General features: G+C 39.0%; 1 protein-coding gene across 1 annotated transcript in view; it reads right to left on the bottom strand.

The window, feature by feature from the left end:
- The window catches only part of LOC131939635 (trichohyalin), a 51,070-nt gene extending 30,417 nt beyond the window's left edge, over positions 1–20,653 (bottom strand). The window contains exons 1-18 of the mRNA XM_059298069.1: positions 20,569–20,653; positions 19,151–19,285; positions 18,623–18,934; positions 18,142–18,299; positions 17,682–17,861; positions 17,269–17,357; positions 16,909–17,133; positions 12,456–12,602; positions 8,409–8,567; positions 8,145–8,246; positions 7,552–7,626; positions 7,393–7,446; positions 6,201–6,298; positions 6,003–6,102; positions 1,813–2,276; positions 1,270–1,473; positions 764–914; positions 18–121 (exon numbers count right to left, since the gene is read on the bottom strand). Of these exons, the coding sequence (XP_059154052.1) occupies positions 18–121; positions 764–914; positions 1,270–1,473; positions 1,813–2,276; positions 6,003–6,102; positions 6,201–6,298; positions 7,393–7,446; positions 7,552–7,626; positions 8,145–8,246; positions 8,409–8,567; positions 12,456–12,602; positions 16,909–17,133; positions 17,269–17,357; positions 17,682–17,861; positions 18,142–18,299; positions 18,623–18,934; positions 19,151–19,228 (2,700 nt within the window). The 5' untranslated portion in view covers positions 19,229–19,285; positions 20,569–20,653. The remainder of the gene's footprint in view (positions 1–17; positions 122–763; positions 915–1,269; positions 1,474–1,812; positions 2,277–6,002; positions 6,103–6,200; positions 6,299–7,392; positions 7,447–7,551; positions 7,627–8,144; positions 8,247–8,408; positions 8,568–12,455; positions 12,603–16,908; positions 17,134–17,268; positions 17,358–17,681; positions 17,862–18,141; positions 18,300–18,622; positions 18,935–19,150; positions 19,286–20,568) is intronic.
- Positions 20,654–20,912: the final 259 nt, after the last annotated feature.

Genomic DNA, 20,912 nt, shown 5'->3' with positions numbered 1-20,912 from the left:
TGTGACGCCATATTTACCATTAAAGCTTCCTGGGCAGCCTTGAAATCTTCCTCTGTCAAACCCTCTTCACCATCTACTTGAACAACACTTCCTGCCAGGGCATTGTCAACTGCATTTTTCACTGAAATTATACATTACCAGTTTTCTAGAGGCGAGCTTTGCATGAGCAATAACGGGAGTTTAATTAGGTTTCTGTCATCAAGGTAGTTTGTCAACCCTTTCCTAGGGAACTGTTGACTACCTAACCCTGTGATAAATTCTGTGTCAGCACTTCAAAAGTTTTGATAATGCCCAGCTCTACATTCATATGCTGAGGTCACAGAAACAAGTGAACTCTACTTCACTTGCCCCATAGACCGTCAGGTTTGAAAGGGAAACTTTACTTTACCGACAGCTCTACATTCCATCTACCTCACTCTTTAGGGTTACAAAATGTATGTCAAAACCCACCCAGCCCTATCATTACCCCACCACTGGCCTATAATCCCCCAGGCCCAACCAACACCCCCACCACTGGCCCTATATTCCCTCAGCCCTGACCCAACCAACACCCCCAGCCCAGGCCCTATAATCCCCCAGGCCCAACCAACACCCTGACCCAATAACACCCCACCCAGCCCATCTCTCACTTTTCAGGATCTCCTCCTCCATCTCTTGCTGTCTGACTGGCCCTATAACACCCCCAGCCCTGACCCAACCAACACCCCACCCAACCAACACCCCACCACTGACCCTATAACACCCCACCCAGCCCATCCCTCACTTTTGAGGATCTCCTCCTCCATCTCTAGCTCTGTCTGACTGGCACTTTTTCTGGACAACATCTCCATCAGATGACCTGGAACTTCTGGCTCTTTCTTCACAGCTGTCACCCTCCCCCTGCGCACTTGGTTGGGTTGGTCTGCTGCAGGTTTCTAGATGTGCAAAGAAAATAGAATTGACTATTTCATGTCATGATTGTTTGTGTTTTACGTTACATTATATTGGGAAAACCCAATTTATGTACAAACTAAAACGGGTTGTCCACAGAGGAGCAACCTTGCAATTATTTATTTGATTTGGGGGAGGGGGGGTTATGATTTAATGACATCAGTTTAAATGGTTTGTCTGACTTCTTGTATTTAATTGGGGATGGGTGTTAAAAATCGGCTAAAATAGATAATTAAAGTCCTGTATTTTTAATCCCGCCTTGATAAATGATTGTCTATGTAAAACAAAACTCTGCTACTGATTTGATAAAACCTTCACTGGGGCTTGAGACCAACTTACAGCAGAGCTTGTGACTGCAGCGCCATCTTGCTGAGCACTAGACACATCCAAGGCTTTCACAAACTGTTTGTTTGCTGCCTTACTGTCCCTTGTTGGGACTTTTTTCACTGACTTGCCTCCCTTGGACCTGCTTGGTGATTCCTTCCTACCTGGGGGAGGGGTGGGTTTCAATACAATGTCTGGAGTTTTACCAGCAGGTGCATCCTGAAGAACCAGAAATAATCATATTTGACGATTTTTATTTAACAAACATAATCAGCTCACTGAAAAGTGTAGAGTATGGCTAAAAAATGTGGAAAATAGATTCAACATCTAAAATAACTGAATCTTATTCAAATCAAGTAATAATTCAGACATAAAAGTGATCAAATTTCAAAATGTATACAACTCAATATTTGGGAACGTGTGCCAACACAAAGTCATAATTTTAAACACTTTAGGCTTCAATTTTTATTTTGTGGCTGCAAACAAACGTTAAATATACAAAATTTTTTTGACTAATATTAAAGATAAAAACTTTTTTTAAATGTAGGCAAAACTCACTTCCTGTGCTCTTCTCTTTTCTTCCTCTTTTCTTTTCGCTGCCTCCTCCGCCTTCATCCTCAACCTCTCCTCTGCAGCCTTAGCTTTATCCTCTTTCTCCAGCCTCCTCAGTTCCTCTTCTTCTCTTTTCTTGGCCTCCGCCTTCTCTTTTTCCTCCCTTAGCTTTGCAGATTTTCTCTCCTTCTCTTCCCTCTCTTGCTTCACTCTCTCTGAATATGACGTCACAGGTTCCTCATTTCTGCCAACATCCTCTTCCTTCTTCTCCCCCTCCTCCTCTTCTACCTTAGGTATCGTCACATCCGCAGGCCGCTCTCTTCTTTTAGGTGCCAGTGGCTCTGGTTTTTCAATGACATCTTCATCACTTTCTTCCTGTGTGGCAGGCGCGGCTTCTGTTGTTGTAGACTCTGGGGGCTTTGACTGACTTGATGGCGCCAACAGGTAGTCAAGTGCTGCAAGTTTGGCAGCTACAGAATTAAAGAGAATAAAAAGATAAAATCGCACTGGGTGAATGTAGAACAAGAGAAAATATCAAGAATAAGATCAGATGTAATGTAAACATAAAGACAACAAGGCAAGTCAAATCTTATTCAAATCATGCAAGAAAGGAAAGAAACATTTTTAGAGCATTGAGCCTGTGATTGTTAGATCAAATATCTTAGGTTCAGATCTTTGATAACTGCACTGTATGTACGACTAGGGTGAGCCCAATATTTTTAGAGCATTGAGCCTGTGATTGTTAGATCAAATATCTTAGGTTCAGATCTTTGATAACTGCACTGTATGTACAATTAGGGTGAGCCCAATACACACAAGGGGAGTGTACAGCCAAATGTTGGATATTCTCAGCTGGGCCTCAATTTCTGGTTGTATTCATAACAACGGACTAAAGCTAGTTCCTAAGTTATTTATAAAAATCTCGCTTTATTTATTTCGATCTGCAACCTATAAAATTATTTTTGGTTAAAAAATTAGCTTTATTTTTTTTTATTTGCCTCAGACATGTAATTTACAGTGTCAATTTGCATTGCCATGATTGCTTTAGTATTAGTTTTCATCATTGACTAGTGAGGACTTCTTTCTGACATGGTCTTTCATTCATTGAAGATGGTTTACTTGTAAATAATACAAAATGCCTATTTTCAATTTTATTTTTAAAACCTGAAAATGTAAGTGTATGTATTTAAATGGTGATTCAATGTTCAGTGGAGAGAAAACAAAGAAATTGTAGAAAAAATAAGTATAAGAGCAATTTTCCTGTGAGGTGGATTGAGGAGGTATTGGCTTATAACAGGAGCTGAAATAACTTTGGGGAAAAATATTATAAGCAGCATGAATGATATGTAGAGTACTATGAGACACAACAAATCATACATTCTTCCCTTTCAATCAGCTACTGATATATCCATAGTCCTCCAACAGTTTTTATTTTTTAAAAACCCATTAATACTAATAGTTTCGCTGTCTGTGTATCTATCTGTGTATCTATCTATCTAACTATCTATCTATGTATCTGTTGGAATGCTTTTACTATAAAGAAAACACGAGTAAAAACATGCATAGTAATTAAAAAAAAAAAAACTTGACGCCTTTTTTTTCTAATCTTAAAAGTGGTTTGTTGCAGAGTTTCTTTCATGCATATCTTCGGGTAGGCTCAACCTTTAGGCGGTATGATCTACAAATATGACCAGTGTTTCTTTCATTTTTCCTCCCCAGAGGGGGTGGGGGTGAACTAAATGGACTAAACTTTCTGGCAGGGTGAAAGTATATTTTCTATATAAATTATATTTCGTTGAATAGGATGGTAGATGTGTTTGGGGTGGGGGGGGGGGGGGGGGGGGGGGCAAGTAGAGTCGCCTGTAAGAAACTCTAAATGTGACTTTTGTCATGATTGAGATTAGGTGCAAGGTTTAGGGCAGGGGTCAGCAACCTTTTGAGACAGCAGAGTGAAAAGTTACATTTTACAAATTTTCCCAACTTTTAAAGAGCCACTAACATTTTAATTGCAATATTACGACCTTTGATTAGGATTAGGTATATGTATATGTATATATATATATATATATATATATATATATATATATATATATATATATATATATATGTGTATATATATATGTATATATATATATATATGTATATATATGTATATATATATATATATATGTATATATATATATGGGGTCTACGACAAATTCCCGAAAGACACTTGCCCGAATGTCGTTTGCCCGAAGGCCGATTTCCCAAATGGACACTTGCCCGAATGCGACAAATGCCCGAATGGACACTTGCCCGAATGCGACAAATGCCCGAATGGACACTTGCCCGAATGGGACAAATGCCCGAATGGACACTTGCCCGAATGCGACAAACGCCCGAATGGACACTTGCCCGAATGGGACAAATGCCCGAATGGACACTTGCCCGAATGCGACAAATGCCCGAATGCCACTTGCCCGAAGGCCTTTTGCCCGAAAAATGTTAACATTATATATTACTAAATAATCATTCGTAATCAATTTAAATTTAAAATGTTGGTAAGTAAAACACATCTACGCAAAAAGAAAGTGAAAAAAAATAATATTATATATTACCACGCAGATATTTTAAATTAATTTGTATTTGATGTTTAAAAAGTGTAGAATCATACTTTCTCTTCCATATATGAAATTAGACAAAATACAATTTTCATTCATCTCCGGATTGTAAAATGAGTTTTGCTTTCTTTATTAAGTAATCGCTTCAACACATTGTCTTAACAAGGTGCATTAAATGGAAATCAAACATATTTGACTACGTTTAGTTTTTAAATTTGCCACCTAGACCTCGCCTCATTCTTTTGTTAAATGATCACCACACAAGTTAGGCATAATAAGATAAACAAACAAACGCGCTTCTGTTCAATGTTGCGAGACGCCGCGCCGCCTACGCCGTGTAATAAAAGCTATATAACCACCGCAACACGTCGGCTAAACAAGGTGTTCAAATCATTCATCAAAAGAATGTTAGAACACAGCCGCCAACATCACCTTACATTTATTAAAGATTAAAGTTTTTCTTACTGCACTTTCTCGGTTTTGAAAAAAAAATAAAAGCTAAATTTAAAAATATAGAAAAATTTGTTTTATGCTTAGAATTGTGTTTATAATCAAATTTTCAAACTTAAATTGATTAAAGAATGTCTATTTGGAAATAATATTTATTATCTAATATTAACATTTTTCGGGTAAACGGCCTTCGGGCAAGTGGCATTCGGGCATTTGTCGCATTCGGGCAAGTGTCCATTCGGGCATTTGTCCCATTCGGGCAAGTGTCCATTCGGGCATTTGTCGCATTCGGGCAAGTGTCCATTCGGGCATTTGTCGCATTCGGGCAAGTGTCCATTCGGGCGTTTGTCGCATTCGGGCAAGTGTCCATTCGGGCATTTGTCGCATTCGGGCAAGTGTCCATTCGGGAAATCGGCCTTCGGGCAAACGGCATTCGGGCAAGTGTCTTTCGGGAAAACGTCCGGCTCCCATATATATGTATATATATATATATATATATATCTATATATATATCTATATATATCTATATATATATATATATATATATATATATATATATATATATATATATATATATATATATATATATATATATATATATATATATATATATATATATATATATATACATATATATGTGTGTGTCTGATTGTCTGTTATTCATTACTACACCTTTCATCCGATCGCCATGAAACTTTAGGAAGTATATATCATTCATTACCGATTGTTGCAGACTAATATTTTAATGAGTTTTAAAAATAAAATAAAATAATTATTAATATTTGTTCATAGAGCGGAATAGCCGCACCTTGATATCAAAAGAGCCGCATGTGGCTCGTGAGCCGCAGGTTGCCGACCCCTGGTTTGGGGGTATGGCTACGACTATATTTAGTACCAATGTGCAGTAACTATGTGTAGATCAAGCTTAAATCCTATTAAAGTACGGATTCTGGATAAAAATGCATTTTCAACATAATTTTTCATTTCCTGTTAAATTTGATTAAGACCATGATTTTGGTTTAATCTTAGAGAAAAGAGACAGCACTATCAACTTAGCGCCCATTGTATCCTTCCTCAATGGGCCATTTATCTCGTAAATAAGTATTTAACATACAATAGAACCAAAATAAGACAAAAGCTACTAACCTCTTTCAGCTTCCTTGCTATGTTGTACAGACACATCAGACTCAGTGGCAATGTTTGCTCCTGCCTGCATTCTGTCCAGTTCTGTCTTGGTGTATAAAACCTGGTACAACAAGGTTAACATTGTTTAATGTCGGGTGTGTGTGGGGAGACTGGATAAAGAAACTTAACTAGTTCTAAAATTGTTGGGGTTTCATTTACTTGCTCTAGGCTGTGTTCAGCATTGCTATGCCTGACTGATGGAGTTGTTCCCCTTGATGAAGGGACTGGTGTACCAAAGCTTCCCCTTGAATGGGTATCTGAACAAGCAGGGAATGACAGGGATGTTACTACACACTTACAGGATATAATATTATCTGTTAATTATTCTCTTTAAGTAATGTCTTTTAAAATATCACATTTTGATATATAATGTTTTTAAATTACAAAATCCAGAACCATTCTTCAATGGCATGGGCCCATTTCAAGTGGACATTAATTATTTTAAAAATGATGTGCAGGGTCATTATAACATACTGTTTTAAGTTGATTAGTCTTTGTATGTATAACTTTTCTACAGATTGGATGCACTAATGTGATTTATCAGTGCATATAATTTATATTATCAATAGAAATGAAGTTTCAAAGCAAAAAGTAATAATTTTCAAGTTATCTGCATTTGCTAATTTTGTAACATTGATCCTTTAAAAATCTTAAAATTTTCTTAAGCTTCCTCAGAGTACAAAAAATACAAAAACACATTTTTAGCCCTAGTCAAGAATACTTCTTCTTCTTCTGCGCTCTAAGTTTAGTTTATGGTGGAGGATTTAAACAACAAGTCCAACTTCAAGTATGAACTTGACTGTGGTCTCCAGATCCGCGGTTACTTGGTATAGTTTTTCCTTGAGTCGGGTGTATAGGGGCCAGTGTTTGGATCATGCCTGGCTATGTAAAGAACAGTCCTGAAAGATGCACTCAATATTCTCCGGGGCCATGCCACATGCGCAAATTTCGCTAGGACCAACTTTTAGTTTTTTATGTGTGTGCTGTTTTAGTCTGTTGTGGCATGTTCTGAGTCTGAAGATTATGTGTTGTTGTTTTTTGCATGTCTATTTAATGTAATATCCATATTCTTTTTTTTAGTGTGGGTGTGTGTCAAGAATTCTCATCTGTGCTATCTTAGCCAACTAGGCCAATGCCATTATGCCATCTTATTTCATCTATTTAAATTACACTGCTACAGGGTCAAATTTTATCTTTGTAGAAACAAATTTAACATGTTCTAGGTAAATATTTTGTCACATATATTAATGTGCAGGGGATAAATCTGTACCTTTAAAGGATATGCTGGCAATACCTTGGACAAGAAAAATATATAAGAAAGAAGAAACACAAGATTCTAAATAAAAGTTACCGTGTAACTCTTCTATCTCTTTCCTCTCCTCCACTGCAGATCCATCCAGGACACCTGTAAATACAGTTTAAAAACCATTTGAAGAGGTTTTTCCATGTACTACAAACAGCAACATTTATAAAAAGTGATAGGATATGCCAAGCATTGTAAGCCAGGTACCAGAATATGGTGGATGTAAGGGTCCTGTAGCTGGGTCTAGCTCACTGCTGTGGGGGGTGATAAGGTGTTTTGTTTCTGAAACAAAGAGATCAGTCAATCACTTGAATGTTTCTAATGAAACAAACAAATAGGTTATAAACTTTACTTGGTCTAATCAATAAAAAAAACATTTAAATATAAATTAGCATCCCTTATCATTAGACTGCTTCCCCTGACAGGTTAAAAATTTCAACTGTAATACTGAAAAAAACAACCTCTCAACTAACAAAATGCTGTCCTTTTTTTTTAAACTTCCCCTATTCATGTTGCTTAATATTTAAAAATCATCAGACACTCTTTTTCAATATGTATTTAGTCAACTACACCAACTAACATGGATATGGCTAGAATAATGTGAAGTCTAAAACTAAAATACATTTAGCCATCTACTTTTACTAACTTGGAAAGACTAGTATAACCGGCAGTTTAAAATACATTTAGCCAACTTCTGCCACTAAAATTGATATGACTAGAATGACTGACAGTTTAAAATATATGTAACCAACTACACCAACTAACATGGATATGTCTGACGGTCTAAAAATATATGTAACCAACTACACCAACTAACATTGATATGACTAGATGTCCCTGTTGTTCCTCCTCTGGCCACTGGTCATCTTCCAGCTGATCATCATCCCATTCTGTCGAATCATCTGGATCAAAAATGGGAAAAGTTGATTTATAGCAGACATCAGTTTAAAAATTAAAAATAACCATCCAATCACTTATAATAAATATACCCCATACAGTAGAAAAATAAAGATCCAAGCACCCACAATAAAAATACCCCACACATTAGTAGAAAAATGTCTAACCATTGGGGACATCAATGTCCCCTTCTTCAGCTAAAGAGGAGAGAACACTGGCTGCCTCAGCAAGCATCGCCTCCCTTTCATCTTCCTCCATGGCCGACTGCTCCCTGTGGGGTGTTTCAGATGCATCTTGTTCACTCTGGTCACCCCACGCCTGTCCGCCTGTTGAGCATTGTAAGAAGTCATTAGCATAATCAAACACAAGGGTCATCTTTAAGCTAGGTGTCCGTATGTCACTAGCATTACAGTATACGAGCCGTTATTTAGTTTTATTTTCTCCTCTACAGTAATTCATAATGTGTGAATTCGACAGTACCAATGCTGCCACAGAAAATATTTGCTTTAAAACACTAAAACCCTCCTCCCCCCCCCGTGAAAGTAGCCTGCTCTAAGTTACCTCCCCTAAGTTTAAAAGTTTCAAACTAAATTATCTCCCCCTAATAGGCGTCACTAAACCCGGCTCTACGATTGTAAACATTTAGCGTGAACCACAGCTCACCAGACCATGTGGGGGTGGGGGTGGTTGCGATATGCCTAGAGAGGAAGAGAGGGGACTGCTAGGCGCGGTTACAGCTTGGTGTTTTCTAACGTCTCCAAGAAGAGAATTATATATATAGATAATGTATATGATGCGTTGAAATTAAGTATATAGGGGTCGTCCATAAATGACGTCACACTCGTAGGGGTCGGGGGTCGGTAATTTTGTGACGATGTGTGATGAGGGGTGGGGGGGGGGGGTTTCAGATGGTGCGTTTTAGAAAACAGTTTTAATAAATTTTAATAGGAAATGATTAAAATACTATATTTTGACATATTTCAGACAAGATTTTGGAAAAATATCGATGTTTAAAAAAAAATTCAACTGCAATTTTGAGGTGGGGGGGGGGGGTTGTAGGCTGAGGTGTGACGTCATTTTAGGGGGGGGGGTCTGGCTTTTTGTGACGACGTGTGACGGAGGGTAGGGGAGGAGGTAAAAATCTTCCAAAAAAGCGTGACGTCATTTATGGATGACCCCATAAGAATACTGCAGTAATATTTGAAGTGTCAAGAATTTGTATTTCTTGAGGTCGTAGCGATGAAACTGTTGAGAAACTGTCAAGTTTTCTAGAAAATACAGACGAACCTGCGATACTGTTTCAGCTACCTTTTAAATAAGAAAAAAATCGAACACTACAATACAAATGTTTGAGCTTCAGTACTGTGGGGTCAGAGGCGTAGCTAGGGGAGGGCGGGGAGGGCGGCCGCCCCGGGCGCCGACCCTAGGGGGGCGCCAAAAGGGGTAGAAAATTATTTCAAAAGCTCATTTAAAGCTGCAGTTTTGAATTATAAACAGCCAAAGTAAAGAAATTTAACGGCTGAGAGCCTTTGCATACTGATTTAACTGTTTTCTACCTTGATTGTGTAACTGTAAAACGTGTATCCTTAAGAAACCGTGACCGGAAAACCGCTTTCCAGCTTTCCTAGATGTGGGAAGGGGGGGGGGGGCGCTTTTTCGAAAACTAAAATCGGAAAGATATCACACCGGATTAAGGAATAAATAACCGATATCACTCAGAAAAGAAACCCATTGAACTAAAGCGCATTTTACGATTGTGTAACATTAAAACAAGAGTTAGTGACGTTTAAAATCCGCTCTACCATTTTTGTCCAACTTCATCGTGATTGATCAGATACTTTAACTTGATTGCATTACATCTTACCAGGATCTCTTCATTAAAGAGAAATAAATATCACGGATTCTTGTATCGCTATCCGATAAGTAAAATAGCAGACTGTCGGAGAGGGTGGTGGAAAGCGACACTCTACTTTGCCAAAATTTTAAGAGAGAAGAAAATTGGTATATTGCAATGAATAGATCATTTTTAAATTCCTTTTTTCATAACACTTTGCTCAACCTAACTGATAACTTAAAATTATAATATAGGCCTACTATTATCGAAGTTGTTCTAAAGACTCGACCAAAAGTAGACCAAATAAGTTTGCACCTACTACAAAATACACTCTAAAGCAGTGGTTCCAGTAGCGTAGCGAGGGGGGGGGGGCGGGGGGGGGGGGACATATGTCCCCGGGCGCCGACCTTAGGGGGGCGCCAAATTGAAAGTTTGAGGGGGGGGGGGTGCAAATGAAAAGTTCGAGGGGGGTGCAAATCGAAAATTTGCTCCCAAAGGGGCGCCAAATTGAAAGTATGTCCCCGGGCGCCGGGAAGGGTCGCTACGCCTCTGAGTGGTTCTTAACTTTTTGGAGGTACCGAACCCCACCAGTTTCATATGCACATTCACCGAACCCTTCTTAATAGTTGTATCGTTCACACAGATAAAATCGTGAATCACTTCCGCGGAGACCCTGAGACTGAATTACCGAACATCTTGGGTTTGATGGAACCCACTGTTCTAAACTCTTTTGATTTTCTTCTTTTTATTCTTTTCGGCTTCATTAGGAACATAGGCATAGGCAACACTTCGTCAACTCACTTGATTTTTATGAAGATCGAACCCTAATAATCCAGCTTCCCCTTCTCTATTTCGAACGATTTCCTTCAGAACTTATTTAGTCTTTTTCTCTTCCTCTTTCCCCATGGACTTCACACAAGCACCTGCATAGTGATGTTATTTTTTGTCTTTCTCATATTGTGTCCTAACCAGCACCTTTTCATTCTCAACTGTCTTTAACGTAGCTCCGAGCTATACCATAAAAGATACATTATATTTAGCTTAGAATGTTAATACGCATTTTATCGCTGCTGATTCTAATCTGAATGTCAGCTATTATCATTAAACCAGTTATTACAGCTTCTTCAACCAGTACAATTAGTTCTGCATTTGTTGTTGACTGTGTGCGAGAAGGCAGCGCACATCTGATAAATCCAAGACTTCAGCTGTTGTGTCCGTTGGATTCCACTTTGTTTCATTATACAATCAACCAGTCAACGAAATACCCATATCATATTCCAATGTGAACAATAATTTGCTATTGTATGTCACTTGTATGACTTTAATCTAACAAACTTATAATCCAAATATGTACTATATCATAAAAGAGACTGTTCCAAAGAAAAAAAAACATAAGACTGTCATAAAAGAATTAGCACCTGCTACAATTTTTTATTTTTTTCTGACATTACTAATCATCATTTTTTAAGGATAATGTATCTTAAGGGGTAAAGTTTTAGGGAACGACAATCATACAGCTAATTATTAATTTTTTTCCGGACTGTCGCACACACATACACACACACACACACACATATATATATATATATATAGGGGGGGGGGCGCCAAACTAAAAGTTCGCCCCGGGCGCCGGAAAGGGTCGCTACGCCTCTGTGTGGGGTGACTGGACTAGAGGGACGGGCCCTCTGATCTGTGGGGTGACTGGACCAGAGGGACGGGCCCTCGGATCTGTGGGGTGACTGGACCAGAGGGACGGACCTGTGGGGTGACGGGCCCACGGATCTGTGGGGTGACGGGCCCACGGATCTGTGGGGTGACGGGCCCACGGATCTGTGGGGTGATGGGCCCACGGATCTGTGGGGTGGCTGGACTAGAATGACGGGACCACGGATCTGTGGGGTGGCTGGACTAGAATGACGGGCTCACGGATCTGTGGGGTGACGGGCCCACTGTGGGGTGACGGGCCCACGGACCTGTGGGGTGACGGGACCACGGATCTGTGGGGTGGCTGGACTAGAATGACGGGACCACGGATCTGTGGGGTGACGGGACCACGGATCTGTGGGGTGGCTGGACTAGAATGACGGGACCACGGATCTGTGGGGTGACGGGACCAGAGGGACGGACCTGTGGGGTGACGGGCCCACGGATCTGTGGGGTGACGGGCCCACGGATCTGTGGGGTGGCTGGACCAGAGGGACGGACCTGTGGGGTGACGGGCCCACGGACCTGTGGGGTGACGGGACCACGGATCTGTGGGGTGGCGGGACCACGGACCTGTGGGGTGACGGGCCCACGGATCTGTGGGGTGACGGGCCCACGGACCTGTGGGGTGACTGAACCAGCCCAAGTCACGGAATGCCCTGTGTAGAAAACTCACCACTGGAAAGAGATCCCAGCGTAGGAAGGTGTGCGGGCAGCACGTGATCCGAAAGACTACAGAAAAACTTGTACATACTACACTTCACTGAAGACCAGCTCACTAGATGAGCACCAAGTGACCACAAACTGACCCTAGGCTGGTCTACTCATCAGCTACTCAAGAAACAGATCCAGTAGTCTGAAGTTGGGTGAAGCTTAAACCTCTCGTGCTGTTTACACAAACACAGCGGTCGGACACAAATATCAACGCGACATTGGCTTTGTTTATTGTGTCTAAACAAAAAGATGCCGACAATGACAACAATACTCTACCCCCCCCCCCCCCCATTCTCTATCCTCCCCATGCGGCATATACACACTGCCCTAATCAATAGCTCTATAATCATATCTACAATCGAGGCTGCATTTTTAAACATTCAAACAATGGCTTTGTTAAGATGGTTGTACATGCATAGATCTCTAAGTACTGAAACAATCGCAATGAAACATAAACAAAAAGTATCATGCTGAGTAAAGTAAGGGGTAGCTCTTTATCAGGACATACGGCTATTCAACAGTACGAGCGTTTATAGTTGAAAATAACTGAATATGCCAATAAATTAACAACTTAAAAGTGGTAATTAATTTTAAAATCTTGTGGATTATGTAATGTAATTATCCTCCCCTGTCTCAGCAAAACCACGTGACGTTTCTCTCACCGCTAGATGGCGCTGGGTGACCTTCCCTTAGCTGGTAGATCACTTGACCGGGGCTGGCATGAATAATTGAACAAATCCGCAGCAGGAGAACTCTTCAGTTACGATGGTGACAATGATAGCTCTAGTCACGTGCACTCGAGCACTTGAACATGTAACGCTATACAGCACAGTAGGGAGCTTAATTGGTGCTTGGTAAACCGTAAAGTAGGGAGCTTAATGGGTGCTTGGTAAACCGTAAAGTAGGGAGCTTAATGGGTGCTTGGTAAACCGCAAAGTGGGGAGCTTAAGGCGGGCTTGGTAAACCGCAAAGTAGGGAGCTAAATGGGTGCTTGGTAAACCGCAAAGAGGGGAGCTAAATAGGTGCTTGGTGTTCCGCAAAGTGGAGACTAAAATGGTGACTGGTGTACCGTAAAATAGGGCGCCTATATGTCCCCCATCCCTTCACTCACGCACCACGACAAAAAAAATGAAACTAGTTTAACTACACAGGATTTTTTAAAATATGGGATTCACATCTTGAACAGAATCACCAGAAAAGCATCTATTGGCTTAACATAATGTGTAGGCTACTAGCCTAGTGTGGCAACTTATAGATCTTTATGTAGATCTGCGATCATTCGAAATTTGATCTCTTTCAAAACTACGAATCAACAAAAGGCATTGCTATGAAACATTGCTCTACACTAGTCTACACCAAACTCCTACCACAAATGTCCCCACTTAGTAGATTGATAACCCAACTCATGTCCCCGACATGTTACACCACCTTACCAGCCGCCATCTAAGACGAAAAAGCTTCTCGTCCATTTTTAAACGGAAAACATTACAGTGTCGTTTTATTTATTTCAAACGTTTAAACTTTCAAATAATGCATACGCCGAATGTTGTCAAGTAATTATTTACTAAGACCGGCATCAAACCTCACTTCTGTATGAGGTGACGTTTAATATCAGTTTGCGCCATACGCTATTCTTCGATGCTACAATTATAATTTTCGGTTGATTATAACTCAGGTTATTTAAATGTAAACAGTGTCTATATTACATTTATTGCGGTTTTGTCGTTGGGGTGCGGGGTTGGTCACTACTGCGGGGCGCCTTCGCTGGTTTGGTTTAGTAGTAGCCCACCGTATCCCTAGTGAAGGCAGCTCGTTAAAGCGAATATAGGCGCCATGGTTCTCATGGAAGAGCACGGGTCGCTCCGGATCACACGACTACCGGGGCGCCGTAGCATGCCACTCAAGAAGTTTGATTGTCGGTTCAAATATCACCCCAGACCCCAGGTGGCGCTAGGTGCTAAACAGAGTTTCTTCCAGGCATCTCTTCGGGGTCTACCGCATACCCGAACAAAATGGAATTCATATAGAAAAAATATATTTTTAACAGTGTCGTCGTCGTCCCCCCTCCCGGAAATTTCAAGTGCTCCCCCCCCCCGGAGAAGAAAGTCTGAAAGAAACACTGGTGCTAAAGTAGCTGCGGAGGAGCTTCAAGGCTTCTTGGTTGAAATTGAAATATGAACAGCGTTCAATTCTTAGTTGAAAGACAATGGGGAAAAACTCAACGTGTCAACATCTTCCCCCAAGCCCCAATACAATGCTTGGGATGTCGTTTGAATTATTGAACACGCGGCGGTTTCACGGCTAAAAGAGGAAGTGGGAGGAAGGGGTTTGTATAGAACTATTTCAGCGCCCCCTCCCCCTTCCACGCATGATTAAAGATTCTATTGTCTTCACGGAGAGAAAACTCATTCTTGCGCGAATACAGATCGTTGTTAAATACACAGTATCTGTGTCGTCACAACAAACATGGCGACACACACACAAGTGCGGCCTACACACTGAATCAATGGGCTACTCGGGTAATGACAAAATGCGGCTCAGGGATCCACTGTGGCTCCATCATTGACTAGCTTTCAGTGTAAAAAGATTTGGCTCAGAAAAATAGGAAAAGGATATAGATTCTATATCTAACATTTGTTTTAACGTGGATGTTACAAGATTTATAGAAAATCTTATTATTTAAAAAAAGTTTTGCCGCTCCCCCATGGGTGCGTCCTTAAACGACGTCACACACCTAGAGGTGGCACTGAATTTTGATAAAGGGGGGGGGGGGTGGCAGAAAGTATGACAACACAGTTTTCCATTATTAAAAAGGAATGTTAGTAAATTAATTTTAGCCGTTATTTCGTGTTTTTTAAATACTTTTTTGGTGTAACTTTGATGAAGGGGTGCGGTTGGTATGGTATGGTAGGCTGAGGTGTGACGTAATTTGACGTAGCTTTCTTTTTGTGACTAAGCGAGACGACGGTGAAGAGAGAGGGGATAAAAATAGTTCTAAAAGTGTGACGTCATTTATGGATAACACACAACACTGGATAGTGTTAGCACACTAAACATTGAATACGTTTGTGTATTAAGCCGCGTGGTTAGAACGGGCGAGTACAAAACATGACAGCTTGAATCGTCTGATTGGTGGTGGGGGGGGGGGGAGAAACCAACACATTTAGATGCAGAATATCCCCTTCTCCGTTTACCTATAATTAGTATCGTGGCAGATCGCTTCAAAAGTTTATTGAACTTTTGTTGTCACCTCCCTAAAGCCAATCGATTTGGCCTTGATTCAAACGTTTATTGAACTTTTGTTATCACCTCCCTAAAACCAATCGATTTGGCCTTGGTGTAGGCTTTAGCATGACACGGTCAGACCTCTATTGTGCCATGGATATCTTTAAATAACAAATTATTCAGCAACAAAAAAATGTTAACAAAGACAGCTAGTGACAGTGGGAGAATAGGCTTGATTAAAATCGATTTATCGATTTGTATCTACAGCGCTAAGTGTTACGTCTACCTGATCTAAGTGTAAGGGGTGGGGTGAGGGGAGCGGCCTAGGCCAGGTACTATTCTTGGCGTCTCTATGAACTGCGCTACCTGGACAGGAAATAGCCTTATAATGATTGCATGTCATTAAGACAAGAATAGTTCCCTGCTTTTGGTGAAGGCATTTTTTCAAAGGACAAAATTTTGTCTAGAGTAGAAACGCTATTTAATATAATTTAAAGTGCACTCATTTAAGGTGTTAAATGGCAGTTACAAAGGTAAAATGCACTAAGTTGCAGTGCAATACGGAGATCCAGAATATGATTAAAAAGTATCAATAGGAACCTGCATGGGGAAGAAATATGTTTATAAAAGATCCTTAGATTTGACTTTTAACAATAAATGTACTGCTGGACAAACTATGAAAAGTGTGTAACTTGCCAGAGGGGAGGCTTACATAGCTTTAACAATAAATCAGTGGCGTAGTTTAGGGCAGCAAAATAAATCTGTGTTTGGGGGTAGTTTGGAATAAGGAAGAACCCCACTAAAGCAAAGTACAACAACTCTTTCTCATCACATTAAATCTTTCTAATCAGATTAAATCTTTCTCATCACTGTACTTAGATTGACTGCCTAGGTCAAGGCAGCTATACATTACAGGTATACCAAAAAATATTAACAAGTTACAAAGACAATGATGTAACCACCTCAATTAGAGGAAACGTCATCTGCAAAGTGACCAGCATCACTATGATACACAGACAAGATGCTCACCATTAGACCATCACAAAAAAACAACTCATCATGCATGAAGTAAGATGTGTCATCATCACACACAAAAATAAACTCACCATGAGTGAAGTGTGTCACCATCCCACAAAATAACTCACCATGAGTGAAGTGAAGTGTGTCACCATCACACAAAATAAACTCACCACGAGTGAAGTGAGTTGTGTCACCATCATCCTCTGGACTTTGCATGGCTTGTCTTGTCAGCTCTGCCTTGAGTGAGTCAACACGACTTAAGCTCTGGGAAGTCTTTGGCCTGCGCTGTTTGGCTGGAGCACCTTCAGACCAGGCCTGGGTCAAGGCACTTCTAGGTCGACCATGTTCCAAACCACTGTTGCCTCTGTATGATGCCCCAATATCTCGCAGTCCATCTGAACAAAATCAGTGCTGAGCTCAAATTTACATTACGGAATATCAGGTTTTTGTACATTATAGTTTGAAACATACAGTGAAGTTATCTCCCATACAACAAATCACCTCCGTTGTCTGCCCATGTAACAAATTACCTGCTGTGACAGGTCTGCCCATGTAAGTTAAAGATTTGAGTGATCCTGTGAGCTTCTTACTAGACAACACTCTGTGCCTAGATAGAGATCTGTGTGGTGAAGATGGAGAAATGTTAACACAATGACTAGTATTTTCTTACTGACATTATCCTCTATAACATTGCTTCACAACTCTTTGGGCAATCTCAAAAACTAATCAATGCTTTACAATAGTAAATATTACTGATTTATTTATATGGAGTCTAGAAACATGAATATTCCCATTTTATGAACTTGATCTTTAGCTTTCAACCACAATAATAAATGATCAATGACTTCACCATGGCTAAAGTATAAGTATAAGAGGTACAATAAAAAGATCTATCACTTTCTAAGCCATGTTACAACTTCTAAAGTATAACTTGCTGTTGTACCTGCTAGTGCTGGGAGTGGGGGTTGCAAAGAAAAAGTCATCCCCATCGATGCTAGTAACATCACCCCTGTGTACGTTAGTGGAATGTGGCCAGACTTTTTCCAACTCATCTAATATTTCCTGTAGCTCTGCAGACCTGGCCCGATGGAATGACCCATCTTGACCTCCATATCCTCTGTAACTAAAATGAAGCAGAGGTAAAATCAAGTTAATGCAATCCTTAACTCTAAGATTTCACCCACACAAATAATCTTTAGAATCATTTGTGTAAATACAAATGTATTTTACAGTAAAGATCTTTAAATAATTCAAATAAGAATAAACCTTAACTCTGCATAAAAAAACTTTGAAGAATTTGGGAGATGAATATTACCCAGCTCTGAAAAAACATTTGAAGAATCTAGAAAAGAAAATTATCTAGCTCTGAATAAAAAACTGAAGAATCCAAAGAAGAATATTACCTAGCTCTGCGCTTGAGGTCTTTCAAGTAAAACTTTAATTCTTCTCCAGGTTGAGAGTGTGCATCATTGAATTCATTTTCTTGGCTCAAGTCATGAAGGAAGTTAAAAAATAAGCTCGTATTTTGATCAGAGATGCTTGCAGTTTCCTTATCATACGACTGAAATAAAACATAATGGGGTCTTATCATTTCACGTGGATCTGAATTATTTTTATGCGTTATCAGTATTCTTGAAAAACTGAATATAATTTGTAATTATGTTATGTAAGAAATGAAAATTATACAAATAATGTTTCAAAATTATTTTATGATGTAGGTGCTTGTGTCAAATTATACAACAAACATAAACTGTAATTTTGAGTACTATATAAAGAAAAACAAAAAAAAAACACCAAAGAAAAATTATTGTGACAATGTAAATTAATGTTAGGCAGCACACTCTAGCTGCATTACTAACTATGTTAATGAACTACTATACATACCTTATCTCCAAACTGCAGAACTGACATAGAAAGTCTTTCTAATGTCCTAAGTTTTAAACTAAGGTCAATTAAATCCCTGTTTTTGTGCCGTTTTCTCTTGAGTGTGGGTACTGGTGGGGGTTCAAGTGGTATATCTTCATTGGATGTGAACAGCATTAAGGCTCCCTTGCGGGTAAGGTAAGTTTTAGGTAAATCTAGGTGACCATCGTTAGCAACTGACACAGTAGAGAGTGTAGCACTTGTGCTGGGTCGTGGCGTAACACCGTGTCTATGCTGGCAGGAATTTTGATCTAGACTTGGAAGAATGTCCTGCTGAGAATATCATGGTAATCATTATAGGAGATACAGAGCAATTAATTTTTTTACATCAAATGGAGCCTAATTGAAGGGTGCCTCATAGATTAATACACAGACAAACAGACGGACAGACAGACAGATATAGGCCTCCATATATTTACACTATCTTCCTCTTGTAAAACAATAATATGTGTATGATCCTTGACAGTAATTAATATTTTATATACTTACATTAGGTAAGGTATTGAATGATCCATTCCATGGTCCATATCCTCGAGAAAGAGAACTCAACATATTAACTGACATCATGCACTTAGTTATAAATTGCCATTTTCATGTACGTGTTGCTTTTAAATCATTTTAAATCTGAAAAATAAAAAGGTATTAATTGATGACATTTTATTTTAATGACTTATTATAACTCATTTTTATTTTTAAATTAATAATTCATGACGATGATTTCCTGCAAACTAACTAAACTCCAAGTAAAACTTTAGCCCTAACCACTGATGACTACATGAGCTTACCATAAGTCCAACCCCTGGTTTATTGGATTATTATGGGGAGATTATTTCTATTGAATATAAATAAGTCAGAGGCGTAGCGAGAAGGGGGGGGGGGGGACATATGTCCCGGGCGCCGACCTTAGGGGGGCGCCAAATTGAAAGTTTGAGGGGGGGGGGGGGGGTACAAATCGAACGTTTGAGGGGGGTGCAAATCATAAGTTTGGGAAGGGTCGCTACGCCTCTGAAATAAGTGATTCATTCATTTTGATTAAAAATAATCAGCATTAGCCTTTTGAAATCAACATAGACCAAAGAAAAGCAGCTGTGTGACACACTGCAAATATCCTGACTTGATAGAAATAAGATTTTCTATGTTTCTGTTTTTTGTTTCTAATAAAATAGGTTACATTAAAGTCAATTTATGGCTAGTAAAGTAACTTGACCCAGGGTTACTTAAGATGTATTGTGATTGGAAATAATGATCATAATATCTCAGTTTTGGTATAATATGAAACTTATTGATGTAGGCCTAGCTAGTAGCTAGGGCTTAATTATGTAATAGTATGGGCCTAGGTCTTAAATAATAATTACTATTTTTATTAAACACAGCAGTAAAGTACAACAAATCTGTACTGTTGACATTATCTTTATTAAATTTAGCTGTGATTTAACTATAACTTGAAACTTCTCTTAATACTAACTAACCTTTTTATTTTTTTAAAATAAATTAATAAAAATGAGATTATTTTTAAGCCTGCACTACTTTAAGTACTTTAACTTTACTTAGTAATACTTAGTTTAGGCCCTACTACACTACTACTTACTACTTATACTTTCCAGTTATTTGTCTTAAGTCTACTCACTACTCTAATTAATACTAATTACTTAAATAACTAATATTACTTATTAAGTTATTACTAGTATTTATTAACAACTAAAAAAAGTATAAAATACTAAAATATAGAATAAAAATACTTAGTCTTAGTGTTAGGCCTATTCACTTATTATACTGTCTTATACTATAAAAATTAATAAGCACGCAAATAAAATAAAGGGTCTACTAGATTTAACTAGATTTAAACACATTTCATCTATCCATATTGTTATGAAATTATAAGGCCATAAAAGGAGAGGATTCTTTACTTTCTTTGCCCGCCTTGTTTATTAATATTTAATTAAGTTGCAGTGAATTACTTTCATTGATCACCTACGACGCTTTAAGAATCCAGGAAATGCATTTTCGCAGGGGGGATCATTCATAAATCAACAATAATTGAAACCAGAAATGTTTCTAAAAATATTATTTAAAAGGCATTTCTGAAATATATTTCAGATATCATCAACATAATTACTAATTAATAAATTTTATAACAGTAATGATGTATATTCATTTAATTACAAAAAATGTAATGCATGCATAATGAGAACAATGTAGCCAAGAAGGTTCACTTCATTTTATCGTTTGCGCATGCTCATGCTTCGGTGTA

The sequence above is a fragment of the Physella acuta genome, unplaced genomic scaffold (genome assembly GCF_028476545.2).
Source record: "Physella acuta isolate Inbredline_101_S28 unplaced genomic scaffold, ASM2847654v3 ptg000285l, whole genome shotgun sequence".
In the NCBI taxonomy this organism is placed as follows: domain Eukaryota; kingdom Metazoa; phylum Mollusca; class Gastropoda; family Physidae; genus Physella; species Physella acuta.
This window is presented reverse-complemented; position numbering and strand designations above follow the sequence as displayed.